A 23,123-nucleotide genomic window follows, 5' to 3' on the forward strand; every position below is an offset into this window, starting at 1 on the left:
ACTTAATTTGACATAAATTGGAACGTTTGATTTGTTTATGCATCATAAGACATGACGTGACTATAAAGAAAATCTGTCTTAGACATAATTGTGAGTGATTTTACTCAATATACGTAATGTTTAGTTCAAGCACAAGCCTACTGCGCATGCGTGTGCTGGTCAATTAAATCCAATTAGTGGCAAGGTGTGTTGGCAGGAAGTCTTAAAAAAAACAAAAAAAAACAGTGAAATACTGCCGCAGATGACCGAGTCTTAGTGTTTTGGAGCTAAGAAAAATAAAGAAAACAATATAGGAAATGTTTCTGAAGCTAAACAGACACTACTGCAGTGTTCTGCTTCTTTATTCTATCTTATCAGTAATAAACCTGCCGTCCGCGGGCCGGTGTGAGCGCACCGCTCGGCCATTTTTCTTCACCCGTCCCTCCATCGACCTTTCACCCACAGAGAGCTCCTTAAACTGGCCTCACCGCTCCACAGACGGACAAGACGGTCCTACACACCTGCCCCGACCAGAGAACCTCCGGGATGGACCGGGGTCGGAAACCAACAGCTCCGGGTCGAGGCCCGAGCAGAGGCTCAAGCGCAGAATGGTGTCCGCCTTTGGGGAGAAAAACCTGTACTACCGGCCGAGGCCCCCCTCAGGTCGCTGGGTCTTCTCCCCGCACAGCCCTGCTCATGGGAACTGTAGTAAAGGGGAAATCAGACGCATTGTCCCGGGAAAGTTCTACATTTCGGGCCAACTGGAGGCAAACATTCCCAGTCTGGGATACCAGTCCGACTCTGCTGCTTCAGGTAGGACTTCAGATTACTGTCATTTTTTAAATTACAATTTATCAATCATTTTTCTTGCAATTCAGAGCGCATTGATTTGTTTTCCGCGCACAAACTCATGGCCCGGGGGCCAAATCCGGCCCTTTGGAGCATATAATTCAGCCTGCAGGCGAAAGTAAAAATGACAGAGAAAACATGAAGAATTGTGTGAATGAAACTTAACAATATTTGCAGGTGCTCACAGTTTTCCTGGTGCTTATATTGCATGATTGCAGTCATTTTTAATGTTAAACTGTTGGGGGGGAATTTAAATTCTCACAAAATTCTTACTTTTTCCTCAAATTGACATATTTCCCTTAATTAAATAGAAATTGGTACAAAATGTAGAACATTTAAAGTGAAGATCCTGTTGGGAGTGATATCTATCTCTTAATGCTTGAATATTGCTAGTTTCTTGCATATTTTGTATTTGATTTATACATAGAAGTGCAAACTACAGCACAACAATGTTGAAATTACTTGTTTTCTTACAAGAAATATATCTATTTTTTATTTATTTATTTATTTTTTTACATTATATAATCAATCTATATGCTAATATTGAGGCATTCCTTTTTTATGTAACCTTGTTCTTTTTGCTCCCTTAATGAAATACGCACAAAATAGTTAATTTTGCTGACCAAACATTTATTTATTTTTTTTAATTACAATTTATCAATCATTTTCTTGCAATTCAGTGTGTATTGACCAAACATTTAAACCTCACTCTTCTTTTGTGCCTGAGATCCAATAAAGCCGTTTTAAATCCTGTCATTTTGAGGGGCTTCTTTTATATCTTTTACTATACATTTTATAATACATTTGTGCTTGTTTTAATTAATATATGTTCCTTGTACTGGATATGATATGAAGATAATTTATTTATAAAATCATAATTTGAGCACAAAGTGTAAAGATCTTTTGCAACCTAGACCCAGAGTTAATGCTAAATTAATGAGGATCAAAATTCTTACGAATGGTTACCTAAAATCTTCTACGCTTTAAAATATTATGACCTTCATTGTCCAACTGTTGTGTTATGAATGTTTTAAGTCTTTCCCGCTCAGCCAGTAGCTGCTAACGTATAAAGAGGCTCCTTATTGGCTGATCACTGCTGTTTCCTACAGCAGTCCGGGCTCAGCGAGGCGAGGGCAGGAACAAAGGTCAGCGTGTCAGCGGCTCAGAGGAGAGCTGGCAGAAGCTGCAGCCTGTGGTGGAGTGTGGAGATGATGCCATGACCCTCACTGTCAGGAGGAGACGGGCTGTACAGCTGCTGCTGGATCGAGGTGAAGCTGAGTTTTATTTACCGTATTTTTCGGATTATAAGGCGCACTATCAATGAATGGGTCTATTTTCATACATGAGGCGTACCGGTTTATTATTATTATTATTATTATTATTATTATTATTATTATTATTATTATTATTATTATTATTAAGACGCATTAAGCAAAATAAAATAGTCAGATAAGTCAAACTTTATTCAACTCATTAACAATAACTCAACATTGTTCAGGTTTAACACATGAAATACAGAACAATACACTCACTTTTTCAGTTCAGTATGTTGAAGCACAGTTAATTTCCTACATAAGGCGCACCTGATTATAAGGCGCTCTGTCGATTTTTGAGAAAATTAAAGGATTTTAAGTGCGCCTTATAGTCTGAAAAATACGGTATTCTACACTTAAGCTTACGTTTCACTCTAAGATGACATAGGTAAAGTTTGAGATCCTGGCCGGGGTGGGGTGGGGGGTGCAAAGAAAAGATAAAATTAAATGTATAGACAGTCTCGAGATTCGCGCCAACCACAACGTGTGCAACATATACATTAATGCAAAAATACAAACATATTTGATAATGTTGACTCGACAGATTTGCGTCTATGCGTCGTTTAAAGTTGTAAATTCTGCTTAATTTTTGCTGCAGTATTATAAATGAACTGCTGGGTGCAGTGTCGCTTCACTATTTACATTGTGAAGAAGAATTGCACAACAGAAGAAAAACCAACCTAAAGTTTGGGACCATTTCACTGAAAACGTATACTACACAGCACACACCTGAGGTAGAACTAACATCTGTGACATGAAACTAGCAGTAATGTGTTAGACTAATTTTATATTTATGAATTTGGGAGAACTGTAATGAAAACTTTTGACCACTGGGAGGGTGGTCCCCCCCCCCTGCACAAATGCTCTTATCAGTCAAAGCTTGTGTTTTCTTTCTAGCAAATGACTCCTCAGTCCCCGTGTCCCAGCTCTCACCACACTGTGGTTACTCTGTCGTGACATCGTGGCGAGATTTGAGCCTCATGGCTCAGTACGATGCTTGCCAAGTCATTCAAGAGGTGTGTATTTCATGCAGTCTGCTCAAAATCGGTCAGAAATTTTAGATTTTCTCTAAAACATAAAATATTTTAAAAGCTTTGCTTCTGAGTCAAGCCGTGGTCTGTCCTATTTCGACAATGCAATTAGAAATCATATTTTTATAGCTTGAAATGACTCAGGCTCTCATGTGTCATTTAAAACTGGGTGGGGGACACATGTTTTTAGTTTTACTTAATGTTTATTTTTACATTTAATTAGGATTACTCATTGTAGAAGTAGATTTGTTAACTCATTACCTAGGGCTGGGCAATATATCGAGATTCAAGATCTATCAAGTTTTCTGTTTTGCCGATATAGAAAATTAAATATCACCTATATCGATATATATATTTTTATAGCGCATTTTGTAATAAAATACTTGTTTTAGGAGTTGCTGCTTTTGCTAAAACTCATGAAAAGCATAGTTGGATGGATTTTTAAGTGCGTCCTAACTCAGACCTTCCACTAAACAAGCCACACTACAGAACTCACTCACACGTGCTGTCCCTTATAGAGAAAAGACCCAAAAGTGTGTTAATAAGTGAGTCACTTTGAATCACAAAATTTTACCCAGTATTGTTTATCTGGTCTGACTTTATTTGAATTAAAAATATCAAGTTTTATTTTGTATGTCGCCATTTTGAGAAAAAATATTTGAGTTTTGGTCCATATTACATTTTTCTTAAACTAAATAGTTGGGATTATTGCTATCTGCATTAATGTTTCTGTATAGTTTTAAAAATGACAAGTCAAGTAATAATAATTTGGTTTCCTCACTTTTTTTATGCGCTATTAACCAATGATACAGTATGTTGAAAGTGTTTTCTGCATGTTGGTGTTAGGATGGCAGTTATGTGCTGCCTCTGCTGTGGAGAGGGGCTCCAGTGAAGATGTCCTGTCCAGTTCCTCCATTCCTGCCTCATGCTGTGGGGCCCTCCTCTCTCTGCTGCTTCCCTTCTGGTATGACTGTCAAAATACCAGGGCAGCGAGTGAATGAGGAGCACCTGGTCAATGGTAACTTTCTCATTTTCTGTGCCATCAGGTAATAAACATATATTTGTTTTTGTGCTGCATTTGTTTCAGCTTAGCCAGAAGTCCTTAAAGCCTCTAGCTGCTGTTTTTAACCCTCTCTAAACTTTCTTGCTCACAACAATAAGATTATTTGCCCACACCTTGCAGTTAGAGGTGAATGGACTCCTTTGGTGCAGCTTTCAGAGCAGTGCGGCTACACTTTGGACCAACAAGGTGCAGAAATGGTTATTTCTGCACCGTTTATAACGTGTGGCATCACTGAAAAGGTAAAAAATCAGCATCCATTCATTGAGATGCATGTTCATTCAGCCTATACTTCTGGCTTCAGACTCAACTTTTTTTTCTTGTTCTTCAAGGATGGAAAGTACACACTTACTCTTGATGTCGCAAATAAGGTCTTCACGTTGGCTTGTCCTGTTACCTCCTCAGAAGAACTCCCCGTTAACCATCAGCCTGAGCTAACCAGCCCTTCCCATTTAACCAGTGGGGCCCCAACTCCTGTGTTAAGTTCATTGGAGCCTTTTCAATGGCTCCCCCCATATTACCTTGCCCCGCCTTATTATCCTCACCCAACGTTTCATCATGTATACTCTCATCCTGATGGCCACGCCCCCGCCATGCCTTCCACTGCACCAATTCATAATATGGATATATCACCTACTCCCCAATCTCTCTTTCATCCTCCTGATTATAGGGACTATTACCCCAAACATAATACTCCCAATGAGCCATATGGAGACTTTGATCATTCCCCATCAACCATAGATGAAGAAGAGGAGCCCACGAGTAAAGAGTTTCTCAACAAAAATCCAGAAAGTCATGACAAAGTGACTGCTATTTATGATTATTCTGAGATGCAAAGATCTTCTCCCACAGGCTTTCCAGCTCAGCTGGGAGCTCCTCATGCACAGCCCCCACATCATGATTTCAGCCCCTACTATCACTACTACCATCACCCAAAAATTCCTCTTCCTGGTTTCCCTCTTCAACAAAACATCTTTGGTCCCATAGTTGCCAAAGAACCGTCAACAACAGAACATAATCTCCAGTTTCCACTGCTGCCTCCTGAAGCTCAGGAAAATGAGGCCGTCGGCAAAGGTTACTCAGACCGTTTTGTTTCACCCATACCCAGGACTCATCCTCAGGTCTTTCCAGCGATTCCTAACCATGTAAACCATGCCCCTCCAATGTATGTAGCCTACCCTCAACAGTCGTACCCTTACCAGTACTACTACTACTTCCCACCTGTTGCCAGAGGTGAAGCTAAGAAGTTGAGTCCTTTACCTCCGGACAAGCCTTTGAAAACAAATCTGCCAGTTGATCAATCACAAACTTATACACCAGTGTCTCCATCTCCAAATAAAGACAACACAGAGGCCTATTTGGATGAGAGCAATGCACCTGTAACTCATGTTAAGGAGGAATTTACACCACTTTTGTCTGAAGATCATGAAAAGAAAGAAGAGCTCAAAGAGAGCATGACCCGACCCAGCCCGCGAAGTTTTCCTTCTGCTACACATCCTGTTGCAGTTCCACTTCCTGATCGACATTACACTCCTAATCAATCATTGAACTATACCTCTTATCCGTACCGCCATCATCCATATTACGAGTACTATCAGGCACATTATGGACCAGAGGGTTGGCTTAGTGCATACAACAATATGCATCCAGTTCCTGTCAAATCTACAGAACCACATTTTCAAGTTTCGTCCTTTCCAGCTAACCCCCACATGCCTCTCACTCCACCTTATAGTAATCCAAATGGAGCAATAAATCCTTACTATTATTATTATTACCTGTACTACCAGCCTGAAGTGTCCAAAGGCCACCGGCAGGTGCAGCCTTCTCGTCAGATGAACTCTAAAACCTCAGATTCTCCGCTTTCTTCAAAGTCTAAATACAACTCTATGGAGATGGTGGTACAAAAGACGGCGGATCCGCACATCCTTCACCCAATGCCCAATCCTTTAAACAGCATTTATTCACGTTATACAAGTCAGCAACATGCCCGCCATCCTGTCGGGCTCACTGCTGCAGGAGAAAAGCCACAAAACAACGCCAGAAAAGGTAATTATATCGCACACAGACAGTGGTTGTCACAAACTAGAGGCAAGTTTTGTTTTGAATGTAATGGTAATCTAGAATGCAGAAGTGTTTGAAATGACTAAAATTGAAGAGAGTGAAATGAGGCAGCAAGTCGACATTCATTAAATCAATGGTTCCCAAACTGGGGGGTAGGGATGTCATGACAGGGAGGGGCACAAGAAAAACCTTGCCAAACTTTAAACATGACAAATAGAAAAAATATTCTTTGCACTTAAAAAAACGCTTTATCACATTGTTTTTTTAAATTATTGATTATAAAGATTGGGCACAATTTTTCCCTTTTTTAATAAAGGGGAAAGACTAAAGTTTTTCAATCGTTAATGAATCATTAAAAAAAAGCTTGGGAACCATTGCTAGCTCAGGAAATTTTCAGAAATGTACTTTAGTTTGAGGGAAATCTCAAGCCAACACAATTTATCAAAGCATATGTCATGAAGAGTCTTGTAGGCAGTTGTCACTCTGTCCTCCAAATGTAGGTGGGCCAAGTTTGATTTGTTGAGAGAGAATCAGGAACTCAAATTAAAAGGAGTGACTATTATTATTGGGTGGTGGAGCTCATGTTAAGCATACAGTGGCCATTACTATTATGTTGAGAAACCTTTGATCTTTTGACTCGTGGATATTTTTTTGCACATACCATAGTAGCATTACTGCAGTGCCTTCATGGAAACATATATAAGGTACTGTTTAGAATCAGAGGCCCAACTTTCAAGTACTTATCAAACCTTCAGAGGTGCTCTCGGCTTGTTTTAGCTGCGAAAACAAACAAAACAGAATTTTGGTGGTTTCCTAATCAGAATAGTATTCAGTGGCCATAGTGTTATAGCTGATCATGATTGCTCACTGGATCCTATTTTTCAGTGATTTTAACAAAATGAAAAAGGTTGAATGGCTAAAATCAAAACAACGGTGTTCACATTAATAGTTTGACCTGGTTTCTCGCTTGCCCGTGTAGCCTCTGTCCCAGAACTAATGACTGTATTATACTTTGAATATTGCTTTTCTTTTTGTGTTTTGTGCAGTGCATATTTCCTCCTTACTTTCTTATTATTTCTGTTACTTTTGACCTTTTTAAAAGCCTCCTGTGGACAGGTATTGTAAATTTGCAAATGTCCTAACTCAAAACAATACATCTGGGTAACTAAGGTAATTATGATGTTGATATCAAATAAAGAAAAAATATTAATCTTCATATGGTTGCAATAAAAGTTTCTCCATTCTGCATCTTTGTGCTAATGTTCATTTATTATGTTTTTGATATGTAAAACATTTCAGCAAAGTTTATTTTGTGGTTAACATTTTGCTGTCTGTGCACAGATTATGCCAAGACCAACGTGCACTCCACCTCGCGGTGTGGCTTTGGGTCTGAGCCGGACCCTGATTGCCTGAACTCAAAAGATTGCTGTTCACACACTATAAAGGGTATGGCTACTATATTATGGTCTGTTAATACATGAAAAGCAGCTAAAAAAAAGACATAAGGGTTTTGACAATGCTTGATTTTTGAGTATCTGCCATTTGACATGGGGGAAGGGTTTTGACATGCTTCTCTGGGCCAACAGACTGCACACTGGGGCAGTATTTTGTGTTTGCGGTGCCTTACTCCATGGTAGGACCCAGAGTGGTGCCCACAGTGCGTTCCTCTGATGGCCGTAACATGTCCTGCACTCTGCGAAGGCTGAACTCTGACCTGGACATTTACATCGTTCCTCTGGATGGCTGTGGAGTCAACAAACATGTAAGGGTTTTTGTGCAGAACATTAGATTCCTATCAACATGCATGGGGGATCATGCTGCTATCATTATGCCATGGATGAGATGCAAAGGCATTGTTACAGCTCGTGTAAGGCCTTCATTATTAAAGGTTTCTCAGGTTGCAGTGAAATCCTTTAGCAGGACAATGCTAGCAATGCAAAAATGGCTCAGGAATCTGTTTAGAGTAACGATCCACTTTCTTATGTAGAATAAATTTCCTAATTTTTCCGAAATCTTCCCATATGGAAGTGGAGCTTATGCCTTGTAGGGTCACTATATTATGCAACACTGTGTTTGAGGTTTTATACATAAAGGCTGACATTACGCTGTCATTATCTATCATTAGCATGAATAAGATAAGCTAAATAATGACTTTGGAACTATGTTGGCATTTTGAATGTTTGTGCTGCCACCTGTCAGATGTTTGGTCAAACGGTGCTCCATCTTCTGGACCTCCAAGGTGTCTATCCTAACCATGGTGGAAACGCTCCTGTCAGGTAGGATTTTGTTGTTTTGTGTTTACCATTTTATTCAGAATGAATTGTTATGAAGTTATTGTTTTTTTGGTAAAGTGATGGAAAAATGTTTTCACATTTTCTGGCGCTGCAGCTTCTCTCTCTGACTGTTGTAGTTAAAATTAAAATACCTAAAAATGTGGAATAAGCATCATGTGAATATACTACATCTTCTGCAGACCACTTGTTGATCCTCTGTTTCCGTGTCTTGGCTTCATGTCCATTAAAGTGAGTGGTGTGTGTCTGCAGGTTTACAGTTGGTTGTAGTTCTTCCATTGGTTCTCCAGGCGAGGTCATGTTTCATGTGATGGACCAACCGTCTTTACCTTCTGCTGCCTCCGTGAGGCTGAGAATCGCCACAGGTGATTTCTTTTTATCCTCTGTAATTGTTCAGCCCACTGAGAGTTGGATTCTGTTTGGTTTTTAAACATTGAAACATACATTTTCCTGTAGATGATACTTTTAGTAGATACCACTCAGAGGCTCACCTGCCTTTCAGCCACATACGAAGCAGACCGCTGTATGTGGAGGTGAGCCTGCCGGACCCTCAGGAGCCTGGCCTGGCTTTGCTCCTTCACTCCTGCCTTGCTTACACCCAGAACATGTATGCCAGCTCGGTGCTTGTGTATGACGGGTAGGTTTACGTTGAATGGTAAAATATGTGGCTGCGTGATGGATCTTGTTTGGCTTTATTTAAGGCGGATTCTGGGCAGTAGACCAGGACCAGGTCTGTACTTGTTTTGGTGTGCTGTTTTAAACTTGTGCTTATAATTTGTTCACTGTATTTTAAACGTGCGTGCGTGCGTGTGTGTGTGTCACACAATGAGCCAAAGTCATTCCAATGTCATCTCTCCTTTATCACGAGTTGACTTTAATGTTCCTCATTTACAGGTGGTAATCTTTCTCTTTTTTTCTCAGCTGTCAGAACCTGAGCATTTCTCAGCTGCTTCCCTCCGAAAAATCTTATGTTAAAAAACTCAGAATTTCCAGCTACCTACCTCCCCCCCCAGAAAGTTTCCAGCACGTTGTTAAAGGTGGACACGGTTCTCTGGAGGACCCAGAGGTATCCTTTCTTACACAACAATCACTTAAATTCCACAAGATGTAACCGTGGTTAAGGTGGACCAGTGTAGAACCAAAATGACTTTGCCTCACCTTTTTTTTTCTTCTCAGATTTACTTTATGTGCCTGACAGAAGTTTGCTCGGCTGTGGATGGAGGCTGCACTTTAGGCTGCATCAAAAGTAAGACGACAAATGACTGACTGACTCTTTGAAAAGAATAGATTCCGTTTTTCAATCAATCAATCTTTATTTGTATAGCGCCAAATCATAACCAATGGTATCTCAAGGCACTTTACAGTAGAGCAGTCTTAAGGACGGACTCTTCATTTTATGGATACACACATATGCATATATACGTATATACACATACATATGTATCCCACACCCAACATGAATTCATCAGGGCGGCAAGGAAAACCTTCTGTTAAGCAGCAGGAACCTTGTGTGGATCCCATTCCTATGATGAACAGCCATCCACGTTATGCTGTGTTGGGTGTGTGCAGAGGAGAGGGTGGAGACAGTGTTTTTAAAACTACTTGGAAACAAACTCCTCCTGTCCTGCCCCTGCAATGGACGCAGGTTTATTTTATTTTAGCATTGTTTGTTTCCTGTCGTTTTAAAATGTTCTTTCATTATATCCGTTGATTTTAAACTTAACCGTTGAAATGCTGCTGTAAATTTCCCTCTCAAACATGTTCCAAATGTGTAGCAGGAGACAGGGTGAAGAAAGTCATTGACGTTTTGTCAGAAAATGGTACCAGAGAGCCTCCACTGTGCATAATGATGTATTATAATGAAATTGGCTATTACAGGATCCTTGGCCTTGATTTAGACCAATTACATGGGACTAATGTGGCTTCAGCAGCAGATTTACTGATATTGAGCTGCTAGTCTGACTTCATCATCTCACTTTTGTTGGAATGTTAATGAATCAGAGCTTAAAGTGTTTCTCATTAACTACTAACGGTGGCATTTCTTTGTCTCACTGGGTGAAAGTTAACGGGATTTTTTTAAAGAAATGTCCACATTGTTAATTCTTTGACCAAGGCAGTAGATTTGATTCAACCTAATTTATTTTTTATGATGCGGAGACATTGCCTTTAACTCTGTTTTTTAAATGTTGTTTAGAAAGTCGCTCTGCTAATGTTTTTACTTAGTTTTAGTTCCACTTCATTAAATAGAAAAGCTTTTAACCAAAGCAGTACATGGTTTAAATGTATTGGGGAGGAATCTCTTTACCCATCCTGTGCAGCATCAAATTCACAGGTGTGTTTGCCTCATTTTAATGTTGAAATATGAACATATTTGTTCAACGCCTGGATGTGGATTAGCTTTTTTTTTTTTTTTTTTTTAAAGCCCTGTTCTTAATAACATGATTAGCTGATTGCAGTGGCAGCGTGCAGGTGTTCCTGATAAAGTGCTTTTTGAGTGTGTTTATTCACTATTCACCGCCCCAACCAACAATATTCATGTCGTGTAGCACAGATGCAGCACAGATGGACCCTTCAGTGTTTTAATCAATCCTAAACTTTGTGAAGGGCGTCACCGACACTACAGCTGCAAATCAAAGTGTCACCAACCCTTTTCAATCAACACATATTCAATAATGTCAGAAAATGTGACTCACAAGCAAACTCACATAAAAATAAACATGACTATTGTTTTCTTCCAGGTCCTCCCACTGACATGTGAGCATCAAATAAAGACCCTTGGACACAACTGTGAAGTGTTTATGTGATCTATTATAGACAAATAATGTTGGTAACGCTTGACAATGAAGAACTTGGTTCCAATTCATTAAATATTCATTGACAATGAAGAACTACAGCAACAGAACTCTAGTTTTTAATGGAATTGACAGTTAATGGGAGTTTCCTCTGCATTTATTAAGATTCTGTGATTTGCTTGTATATCAATTGTCATCCTATATGCTGAAACAGAAACTAAAGTGGTTCTTTTAACGCAACTCCATTTTATTCTGCATATACCTCATATGATACATCAGAATTTGTTTTATTTACCTGTTTGCTTTCCTATAATATTATTAAAAGTGCCTGTTAAGAACACTAGTTATCACCTTATTTGACTTCTATTGGTGAGCTAACAATTGTTGCTAATTCCATACTGAAGCCTTTTCATTTCTTTTTTGGGACCATTTCTGCACTAGAGCAGCATTTTCTCTCCTTTTATTCTCAACTCTAAAGTGACAAAAAGGAGCTGCCAATCCTGACTTGTTCTTCTTAAAAGTCTCTCATTCACCTGCTGTACAACATCACAGGGCTGATTAATTACCCATGTCACCTTGCCTGAGCTTCACTTTAATCTAAGCCACTGATCCCAATGCTGTCTGATGGTCTTTGACTAAGAGACTTTTTATAATCAGATAGGAGAAGCTTGACAATGACCTGGATGGGAAGATGATTGGTTGTGCTGCGTACTAATTCAGTGTGTACCGTATCTGGTTTTTGTGTACAAGTCTCAAATTAATATTAGGACATTGTCATCTATATGTGCAGGTAATGTAAAGATGTTTCTGCATCCAAATTCTTAAGATTCTAGCAAATACTGCAACACTAATGGAAAATATAGCTGACTGAGTGGATAAATTGAAAAGAACATAACTGATGAAATGGTTACTGCTCCATCAAAAAAAAAATTATGCAAATTCTGGAATTTGGAAATATTTTCTGATGATCTCTAAGCCATTTAAAAACTTCAGGAGTTCTTTCATTTGCTTTATTAACAACTTGTAAATTATTCCTGAAAAAAGGGTTGTGATGAGTAGTGGTTGATGGAGAGGCATGAAAATGTCTAGGTTTGAGACCATAAATCACTATTGTTGGCCATGGGTTTTTAGTCACAAGCTTCTTGAGACAAATGATAAACAATTCAGTTTGCCAGGAGCTTTGGAACCAAGATGGTTCAGAAGACAACACAAATAATTTTCTCTGAGGATGGAGTCACAATCCAGACTAAAAATATGGGAGATTTTAAGATTCTTTGGATACAGTAAAATTGCTTTAAAGGCAGCAGAAATGATAGGTTGTATATGGGCTATGCCAATTGTAAAAGTAAACGGCAACATTTAGCAACAAACGTTTAAAAAAAAAAAAACATTTGTGAATTTGTTTTGTGACTTTTGACCAGATTTACTGCAATGTTTGTGATATTTACTTTTCCTGTCAATCTAAATGTTAAATGTATATCTAAATGTTACATGTGAAGCCAAAATATTTAGCCAATATGCAAATTCACCCAAAGTATCAACACAAAATCTCATTGACTCATTGATTGCACTCCACATTTAGATTAAACATTCAATATTTAGATTTAACATTTAGCATTTAGATTCAAATTTAACATTTAGCTTTGGATTTACATTTAACATTTAGATTTAACATTGGCATATGTATACAAAAAAGGAAATATCACAGACTTCACAATTATTGCTGTAAATCTGGTCAAAATCAAACGTTTTTTTTTTTTAAACGGGGTTTGTTGCAAAAACTTGCTGTTTATTTTAGCATGCGCAACTTTACAATTGGCGCCCCATAATCGTCAGTGGGCTACTATAACACAGTTCATTTCAATCAACATTATATATATTGCTTTGAAAAATTATTAAATGCATTTGTAGAACGTCCAAAATGTTAATTATATTTATCATGTGTTTCAATGGTCAGATCTAATTAAGTGAAGTTTTGTGGGTCACTGCAAGTTCAGTGAGTGGAAAAATTACTTCTTAAAGGAAGATGAAAAAGGATCTCAATATGGTGATACAGAGCAAGACAGAAAATACAACACAAAGTGCACATTTGCTCTGTGGCTGTCAGCCAAAATGAACATCAATCATCTATTGAAATGCGTAACTGGAGCTGCTTTTATCCATGGGTGTGTTTGGAGGATTTTAGGTACCTTGAGGTGATCATTTGGTACAAACCAAAGTTTGTCTCTTAGGCAAAGAGTGCCCTGTGCTAATGGAGAAATAAAAACATCTCATGGTCTTGAACTGGATGGGGGGCTGCTGAGCATCAATAATTGACAAGTTTTGGTAGTGGGAAAAAAAACATGAAGAAATCACTTGCATTTGAAATGATTCCATATTTTTCTTTTAAGCAATTTGTACATTATCTAGTAATATGAATGTTCTAAACCAAAAAGTGTTTAGTCAGGCGTGAAGGCCAAAAAATATTAGTCAAGGATAGCTTGTCTGAGATGCAGTTTCACAGAAATCCACCAGGGGGCAGAAAAACATTAAGTTAGGTCTGTATTCTCCATGACAAAGACAAGGGGAAAAATGGAAATCTTTTCCCTGTTTCAGTAAGATTTTAAACTTGAATTAGAAAGACAAAGACCAAACAGAACTTCACCTGTTCCATGATTTGATCTGATCATAACTGCAGTGATTGACCAGAAGAGAAATCTGAGTTTAATATTTATTTTCATGTGCTTTTCCAGTTTCAGCCACCAATTTGATAAATACAGATCTAAACTTTGCAATGTACGTTTAATTTGATTTTAATGATTCCTCCGAAAACCATTGGCTCTAACTTTTGCTTTGTTTACCAATGCAGAATAAATTAATAGAGAATTGAATTCCTTCCTGGTTTTATTACCTGATAAATTTACATCTATAGGTGTTTCTCAGCATTGTGAATACCATGGTTAATAATAATAATGCATTAGATTTTATATAGTGCTTTTTCAAAGACACTCAAAGCACTTTACATTGATGTGCATCATTCTTTCACTCTACACACTGGTGGTGGTAAGCTACTATTGTAGCCACAGCTGCGCTGGGACAGACTGACAGAAGCGAGGCTGCCATAGTGCACCATCGGTCCCTCCGACCACCACCAACACTCACACACCGCATTCATATTGGCAATGCGGGTAAAGTGCCTTGCACAAGGACACAATGGCAATGACTTGGATAGAGCTGGATTTGAACCCCCAACCCAAATTCGGTTGTTGAACGACCCATTCTACCACTGATCCATGGTCGCCTCAAAATTAGCAGAATAATTTCTCGATCAATGACTGTGAAAAACCACTTTACGAAAACAGCCCTAAATTTGCATGGAACCTCCCCCATGCTTGACTAATGTGTACAGATCACTGCACACATGTAAGCCTCACTGGGATCTACATTCATAGCCACAGTTTCACTTGTCTGATATTCAGTGACCACAAACAATTGTTTCTTCAGATTTATCTGCAGGTAATGGAGCTCTCAGGCATTTCAATATTTGAAAGAGAAAAAAAAGCTTTTACTGAGGTACTGAGAGCTTGCTGAAAGCATCTGATGAAGAGCTTGAAGACATGGGCTGAAAATAATTACAGTCCAGAACCACTCAATGGAAAAATGGTGCATGACCTACACTAATAACATTAAAAATAGAAGAAGTCGATACATTTTGATTTTCTTGAAAATCAATCTGGTTATTGTCCCACTATGAAATGGGTTTTCTGTAGATCTTTGGTGTTAACCTTATTGCTGATACAGTATATTGTTACTGTGTGGAACATTTCAATTGCTTTTGTTCCTTTCATTTGTAAAAGTTGAAGCAAATGTAAAAGTCTGATTATTTTATTACAGTTGAAGTCTCAAGCTGACTAGCCTGCAGCTGGCTTAGGAACATGTGCTCTACTCCAGGGTTTCTCAAATGGGGGTACGTGTACCTCTTGGGGTACGCAATGGCACTACAGGGGGTACTTGAGAGAGAGAGAGAGGGAGTGGAAAATTAACAAATTAGTGTCAGTCTTGATCACACCTTAGGCGTGAGATGACCAGAAATGATAAAAAACTATACAAACAACTCTGTTCAGGAGCTACTAAATCAGTGTTTTTCAACCTTGGGGTCGGGACCCCGTGTAGGGTCACCTGGAGTTTAAATGGCACTGCCTGAAATTTCTGAAAAATTTAAATATGTTTTAGAAATTTTGTAATTATTATTATTATTATAAAACAACTCACAATCTTAAACAACTGTGTTTCTATATTTTTATTTTGTGAAATATAAATGTAGTTTAACTAGTATGCAGTAAAAAAAAAAAATCCTGGGCTCAAACATGATCAAAAATTAATTATAGAAAAAAAATATGTATTGTTGGGGTCGCCAGAAGTTCTTGAAATTAAAATGGGGTCACGATCTAAAAGAGGGTATGAACCACTGCACTAAATACTGTTTCTTTTCTCTTATTTACAAAATAAGATTTTTTTTTTTTTTTAAATGTGTGTTATCACTCGTTCATTCCATCTTTATGATCTATAGTTGTTTTCTAAGCAAAATGTTTTAGTTGGACAAATAAATAAAAGAAATGGGGTACTTAAGCCAAACACGTTTTTGGGGGGGTTTTGTCTGCCAAGCAAGTTTAAAATTACACTACTCTACTCTAACTAAAATATTTCACACATATGTTCCAAGTAACTGGCTTTTTTTTTTTTTTTAATTTTCTATTTATTTATTTTTAACCAAAAGTTATAACTGCAGTTTGTATTCTGTATTTACTTATGTATTGTTTAATATGTGACAATGTCTGTCAGTAATAATACAAATGGACAAGCAGCTAAAATAAAAATACTGCATACCTGTTAATAAATATTTTGTCCCTATGGACACATTATGATCTGCAAATTATAAAATTGTAATTTAAAAGCAAAGAGTTAAAGTTGGACTCGTCATTGCCTGTTGGTACTTTTGTCATTAATATACAGGTATGGACGATTTGGGATTAAATGGAGAGGCTAAATTCAAATGAAAATGTATAAATAATCATGTTAGTGATTTTTATTTTTATTTTTTAAGGAAAACATGTTAATGATAGTTTTTAACCCTCATGTTTTTGAGTCCTTATTAAAATACTCCACAGGGTGAGAACATGCAGATGGGTGGGGGAAGTGAGGCGGAGGAGGTGGTACAGCAGCCGGGAATCGGACCAGAGGAAATCCAGCCCAGTCTGCACGCCTCAGGAAGATTGATCCACGACCACGGCAGAAGACCGAAGAGAACCGGAGACTACCGAGCCCAGCCCGGGACGAGGAGAGAGAGCAGCGTGCGGCTCTGCGGGAGGAGGATCGCTTCAGCGTGTCCTCCTGGCACTGTGCGTGTGCGTGTGTGTGAGAGAGGGAGAGCCACGTTTATAAGGAGAGCTAGCGGAATGTTCAGCTAGCGGGCTAGCTCATGTTAGCTGGCTAATTAGCCTGTCAGGGACCCGGGGCTTGGACGTGTGGTCTCCGCTCAGATATTTGCTCACTGCGCGGCGTCGTCGTGTGACTTTCCCCCAGCGTGAAGCGACCCAGGGACGGTAACTATGGTCTGCGTGGCTTAGCCGAACCCAACAATACTCTGTGGACTCCCCCATGCTACTGGAGAACTGGTCCATATCACCCACGGCTTGGAAAAACCCCTTTGTGAGCTGTGGAGAGACCAGGAAACGGAGACGTTAATAACACAAGACGTTAAAACCAGTGACTGTCTGTCCGTCCAATGTTAATGTCGACCGACGTTGCTTCCATAATGCTTCCCGTCAGCCGCGGGATGATGGACCGGGAAAGGGAGATCGAAGCGGCGGCTGGTGGTCCAGCGGTGGTCCGCGGGATGAAGCGTGGAGACCCGGAGCCAGACGCTCAGGTGGCCGCTGCTCTGGCTGACCTAACCGGGGCGGAGTGCAAGAGACCGCGGATAGACGGGACTGGGAGCGTCGTGGGTGACATTGGACAGGTAAGGAGGCAGTGCAACACACAAAGGAGGCGTTTTTATTTTTATTTCAGCAAACACAAGTAAAACCAACTAGATGTTATAACATCAGTCTGACCCTTTGCCATCATTCACTGGTAGTACAGTAATAGCGTTACTTTGTGAAGACGAAGCACGACCTAAAACAGACAAAGGTAATGTGATCCAGACTCAGCCCCACAACAAAGATCACACCATCCATCCTCAAAACCATCAAGAAATAACTACTACCTGACTCTTTGCCTCCATTTAACATTAAATTCTCACCTTTACGTCAATTAATATCCTACTTTGATTAAAAGCCTAATTGCACTGTAGTACAGTAATAGCAGAAATGTGTGTGGCTTTTGTGAAGAAGCACAGCCCAAAGCAGACAAAGGTAATGTGATCCAGGCTCCAGGGTTATGACAGACAGACAGACAGCACCACAACAAAGATCAGAGCCCTTCATCACACCATGCATGTCTCACTGTGACAAAACCATGGCTTTGTCACACTTTGCAAAGGCTGCATGTGTTATCTTGCTCATGCACAGCATGTGAAAACGTTCACATTTGTGATTATGATCTTCATTAGTCCTCACAAATCTCGTGGACTAAGGCAGTTTGTATTAATTGCCCTCCTATGTGCTGTGTGCCCCCTTTTCCTGATTGTGGCTAGGTGTTAAAAGAGAGAGGCAGACAGCAATTGGGGGAGGGTCAGTGGCGTGAAAGACAAAGAACAGAGCCCTTTTTTGGCTGCAGGCTTGAAGAAGCACAGGGATCTCAGAGGGGGCCCCTCCTGAAGTCTGGGTCTTCCCTATGATCATAGCTGGACTGCTGAGACAGCACAGCATCAGCAGCCATCTGTACCAAGAATCAGTGCTTTCCTCTAGTGTTGGTGCATTCCACTCATCGTCAGCGTTTTCCTAGAGATTCTCCCATCCAAGATGCTTTCTTCATGTCTGGGTGATTTTTGTAATCTGACGTTTCATGCAACACCCTCCTACCTCCCCTTCTTGTTAACGGGTATTCTTTCTAAAATACGTTATTCAAGATTTCCAGTAGTGGTTGTATTATCTGCAGAGGTGAAAGTAACACATACTCTTGTTACTGTAATTGAGTTGCTTTTATGGGCACTTGTATTTTTGGAGTATATTTCTAAATCAGTAAATTCTCTTGTACTGAAGTACATTTTAAAAGAAGTAAAGTAATTTGTTAAATTTCTACATATTCTGATCAACACCCAGCCGCTTTCTTTACTTGAGTATTTTATGGATGACTTATTTGTACTTGTACTTGAGTACAATTTTAATCAAGTAACAGTACTTCTACTTGAGTAGAATATATCAGTAGTCTTTACACCTCTGATTATCTGTTGTTTGCACCTGATAATCAGTAGTAAATGTAATCTTTCTGAAAGCTCTATCCATATACCGAGCATACAGCTTTGTTATCCGAGTTGATCATGTTGTTAAAGGTTATTAAACTTCTTAATGGGTTTTTATCTAAAAGAATATTACTCGTACTGGCTATAAACTGGGTACTGCTTTTTTTTTTCCCCAATTGGAGGACAGTGTTCCTCACCATGTAACTTTCAAATGTCACTTGTTATGTAGGGCATCCATATCACTGAAAGTGTTTAACCATTCAGTTATCAGTAAGTTGGTAACATGCATATTATGTGTTACTGTATGATCGTTTTGCTTTGAAAGATGTTTGGTAAAACAAATTTCATTAAATTATTTTCTTAGTCTGTCCTGGCATTTTTGACGAAATATAAAGAAAATGTATTTAATAAAAGATAATAGTGTCCACATGGACCTGATGTGAAAAATTATAAAATGACTAGCAAAGCTATATTGATCTGTACAAATCTCTAATTTTAAATAACTACTGATTTTCTGTGATTGTGGAAAACAGACAGAAAAAAACTAAAATGGCAATATTATTTAAAAAAAAAATAAATAAATAAATATATATATATATATATATTTTTTTTTTTATTTATTTTTTTTTTTTAAACACAATCAAGTAGATATTGTATTCCGACACTGAATATTTCCTCACCTACATGTTTTTTGGACATCGCAAATTTGTACGCACATTTATGCGCAAAATCTAATGTAATATGATCCGATTGATGGACTTCACATTAGCTATATGACAGACTTAACCCTTGCCTACATGTTTTGCGACAATATTCTACAATATTTTTTGCTGTAAACAGTTAACTCGGTAACGTTTACGGCCTAACCCAACGGAATTTGGCCACACCAAAATGAAGCCTTTTTTTTTTTTTTTTTTTTTAAAGCTCGGACCTTTTACAGCCCGACATTGTACATGGTTCATTTTTGCCCTTTGTCAAGAAGTCTTTTATACACTTTTTAACATAATTTATTCATTTGCCAGAGGCCAGCCTTTGGTTCACATTTGCCCATCTTTCTCATGCTCATCGCAACGCAAAACCTGACCGCTCCTTTATCGCACAGTGTCCGAGCTCGGCCCGAGCCCATGTAGAATCATAGAAATTATGACCCGGCCCATCGGGTTCAGATAAAGACCTTGTGCTACAGACGCATCCTTTGGTCTGCGATGAAAGCATCATCCTCTTAAGCCCAACCCATTTCGTGTTGACCTTTGGCTGCCATCAAAAATGTTTAGTGGGGATGTATGTTTCCTTTTTGTGGCAATCATTTCTTAAGCTCTGGATGAAGATATATCTGATCATAGTTTTGGTTTTTAACAATATTACTCTTTTATCTCCACTGTTGTCGTCAAGCATTGATGATGCAATCCATTTGTGTCCAATCACTGGGCTACAAAGCACTGGTCACTGAAACCATTTAAGGCTTTCACATTTAGTTTTCCTCTTGATGCTTTTGAAGCATTAACAAAAGCTAAATAAAATAAATATAGCTTGTTGGCGTTTATTGGTAAAAGATGAAAGACCCAATTTCAATGCAGACATTTCCACATGTACAATAGTTTAAAGTGGAGCAGAATATATTTGTAAGACTCTTAGCATTTGAGAGCATTGTTATAATAAAAATATCCTTGACTTGCTTAAGAGTTTATTGGAGATGCTGTACATCTCATAAAAGTGACATTTTCAGTCATTGAGTTTAAATGTCCTTTTTACGACTCTTATTCATGAACAGGATACCGTACTTCCTAAGTAGTGGAAATGGCAAGTGATGTGAATATTACAGGAAAGTCGTGGGCTTCTACTCACCTACTTTCTTTGTCTGAATTAGTCTCTACGTTCCCACTAACACACATCATTCTACACCTACACACACACCAACTGAAAGAATTTTAATAGTGCAAAGGAGCATTTCAGCTGACGTCTGGTGTTTTTAGTGCTGGAAAGTAGCGCCAACATCGCTCTAAAGGCATACAAATCCAATGAAAATGGGCAAAAGGCTTTAATTTACTGCAATATCACATCAACCATTCTTTTGTGGTTTGAATTTTCCATGAGTCTCAGAAAGAAATGGCCACTAGTGACGAAGGAGGTTAAAACGATTCTCTCGAACCGCCAGTTGTATCGATTGCTTCGGGGAGGGTCACGCCATTGGAGCCCAGTGGAGATTGGATGAGTAGGTGGATGGAGAAGTGGGTTGATAGGGCTGCAAGGACAAAAACAGGAGGGCTGTGTGTGAGAGCAAATGATAGATGAGTGGTGAAATGAAGGATGGAGAGGACAGGGAGAGAAAAATCTGAGCCATTAGCATGCATCCATCTAGGATCCCCATAAAGCATGAAAGAAGAGTGATGGATGGCACGAGGGACATGATCAGTTGACGTCAGGGATAAACAGGAGGACACAGCCTGAATAAAGATGAGTTCAATCGCACTTTATGGAACGGATCTATGAAAAGGGAAAATGACTTCTGGTTGGGAAGCTGCACACGTGCTCGGGATGAATGAGGTCTCAGGACGCTCCCGATGCTGAATGTGAAGCGCTGCAATTACGACGGGAATCCTGCTGAGAGCTTAGGCGTGCAGACTGCTGACCTTCCAGGCTGACTGTAAATCAGGACTGTAATAATAAATGAGAGTGCAGCTTCTTCTCTTTTGTTGCTCCTGGCCCCCCATGCCCCTCCCCTCACTGCCCTCTGATTTGTCCCTCTTCTGGCTCCCTCAGGCATATTTCCAGATTGCTAATTGACTCTGGGTTTGCAAGCTTTTACTGAGCCACTGAAGCACACCAACGCCAACCCCCTTCCACTGTTTGTATCTCTTTTTGCTGCTGTCCCAACTTCTTCCATTTTTTTAAATTATTTTTCTCTCAATTACTCCATTTATCTCCTTTCACTCAAATCTCTGCAAGGCCCTTTCACCTCGTTCCTTTTCTCCATTTCCTCTCATATTTATTTCCTGCCTTCCTCTTTCATGTCTTATCGCTAATATTAATGCTTCCTCCTCGAGGCAAGACTGTTATCCAGGGTTTTGGACACACAGTTGCGTGTCATAGACCCCTCAGTCGTCTCTGCTGTGTTTCGGGTGAGTCCCTATCGTTGGCCGCAAAGAGGCTTTGTGTCACGTTAATGAGATCAAAGCTAGTTTTTCGAAGAGAGCATTAACGACCAGAATGATCGCTTTAATGGACCAGAGCAGGAGGGGAGGGGGGAGAGGGGTGATGTAACAGATCAGTGATTAAGTGTTTTTGTTTAAAAACGCTCAGAAAAAACAGCATGGAAAGTAAATGTGTAAGTTTTTATGGCACTGCTAAGAATGAATGTTAAAAATGCACTGCACTGGATTTCCTTACAATTTCAAAAGCATTTTCATAGGGATGTAAAGATTAATCGTGAGGCAGTTAAAAATCAATTCAAAGGTGTCACGGTTCACATTGATACACTGAAATTGAATCGCACTACTTTAAAAAAAAAAAAAAAAAAAAAAAACATTTTATTTTTTACAGCAAAGGGCACTATCTATTTAGAATATGAAATTCAGGACGCACCACCGTGTTTTAAATCAGAAGTGTGGAAGCATTTTGGCTTCCCTTTTCTAAATCTTGTAGCAGAAATTGGCAACCGGCGGTGCCATCTACTTTTATGTGGCACCAAAGCAACTTCACAAAATGACAAACACTCGAACGACCACGAAAAAAATGCAAAATGACTCCAGTAACATACCAAATCACAACAAAAATATGCTAAAATCGTAGGGGAAAATACAAAGCAAAAAAACGGAACTAGGGCTGGGCAGTATGTCGGGATTCAAGATATATACAGTATATCGAGTTTTCTATTTTTACAATATTGCCTATATTGATATATGTATTTTTTTTATAGCTTATTTTGTATCAAAACACTTGTTTTAGGAGTCACTGCTTTCACTACTCAGAACAACATGAAAAGCACAGTTAAATGCATTGCTAAGTGTGTCCTAACCTAAATCTACCTTTAAACAAGCCTCACTACTGAACTCACTCACACGTGCTGTCCCTTATAGGAGGAAAAGCCAAAAGTGGAATATATTGTGCAACTGTTCAATAAATCTGCGTGTGTGGCATTTTGCATTAGCAAATTTAACCAACAATTGTTTTTCTGGTCAGACTTCATTTGAATTAAAATGATCAAGATTTATATTGTATATCGCCATTTTAAGAAAAAATATCAAGATATGAGTTTTGGTCCCTATCGCACAGCCCTAAACAGACCCCTTTGTTCATTGCTGTATTAATGCTCAGATTAGACAATTTTCTAAATGCTCACATGTACCGTATGTTGATAATGTGGCCC

At 39.0% G+C, this 23,123-nt stretch overlaps 2 protein-coding genes across 7 annotated transcripts in view; both read left to right on the forward strand.

The window, feature by feature from the left end:
• The first annotated feature begins 189 nt into the window (after nt 1-189).
• LOC114468372 (uncharacterized) lies at nt 190-11,527 on the forward strand. The gene is made up of 14 exons (XM_028455230.1): nt 190-792; nt 1,938-2,096; nt 3,039-3,157; nt 4,019-4,190; nt 4,356-4,474; nt 4,565-6,278; nt 7,635-7,739; nt 7,880-8,055; nt 8,493-8,569; nt 8,837-8,949; nt 9,041-9,221; nt 9,506-9,650; nt 9,761-9,830; nt 11,323-11,527. Exons 1-14 carry the CDS (start codon nt 297-299, stop codon nt 11,340-11,342), a joined length of 3,666 nt encoding a protein of 1,221 aa, XP_028311031.1. The 5' UTR covers nt 190-296; the 3' UTR covers nt 11,343-11,527.
• A 5,030-nt stretch (nt 11,528-16,557) lies between these two features.
• Nucleotides 16,558-23,123, forward strand: part of LOC114469043 (RNA binding protein fox-1 homolog 2-like) — a 66,263-nt gene continuing 59,697 nt past the window's right edge. For all 6 annotated transcript variants that reach the window (XR_003674702.1, XM_028456282.1, XM_028456283.1 and 3 more), the window contains exon 1: nt 16,558-17,374. Coding sequence is in view for 5 of the 6 variants with exons in the window: in XM_028456282.1 (XP_028312083.1) it covers nt 17,141-17,374 (234 nt within the window). In the remaining variant the exon portion in view is untranslated. The remainder of the gene's footprint in view (nt 17,375-23,123) is intronic.

This window comes from Gouania willdenowi, chromosome 8, assembly GCF_900634775.1.
Source record: "Gouania willdenowi chromosome 8, fGouWil2.1, whole genome shotgun sequence".
NCBI lineage: Eukaryota > Metazoa > Chordata > Actinopteri > Blenniiformes > Gobiesocidae > Gouania > Gouania willdenowi.

What these genes read in the sequence shown, in the direction of transcription:
- LOC114468372 (XM_028455230.1), top strand. Translation starts at nt 297, where the DNA reads ATGTTTCTGAAGCTAAACAGACACTACTGCAGTGTTCTGCTTCTTTAT. An exon ending in CTTGCCAAGTCATTCAAGAG is followed by an intron (nt 3,158 to 4,018) that starts GTGTGTATTTCA and finishes TGTTGGTGTTAG; the next exon opens with GATGGCAGTTATGTGCTGCC. An exon ending in CGTGTGGCATCACTGAAAAG is followed by an intron (nt 4,475 to 4,564) that starts GTAAAAAATCAG and finishes TTGTTCTTCAAG; the next exon opens with GATGGAAAGTACACACTTAC.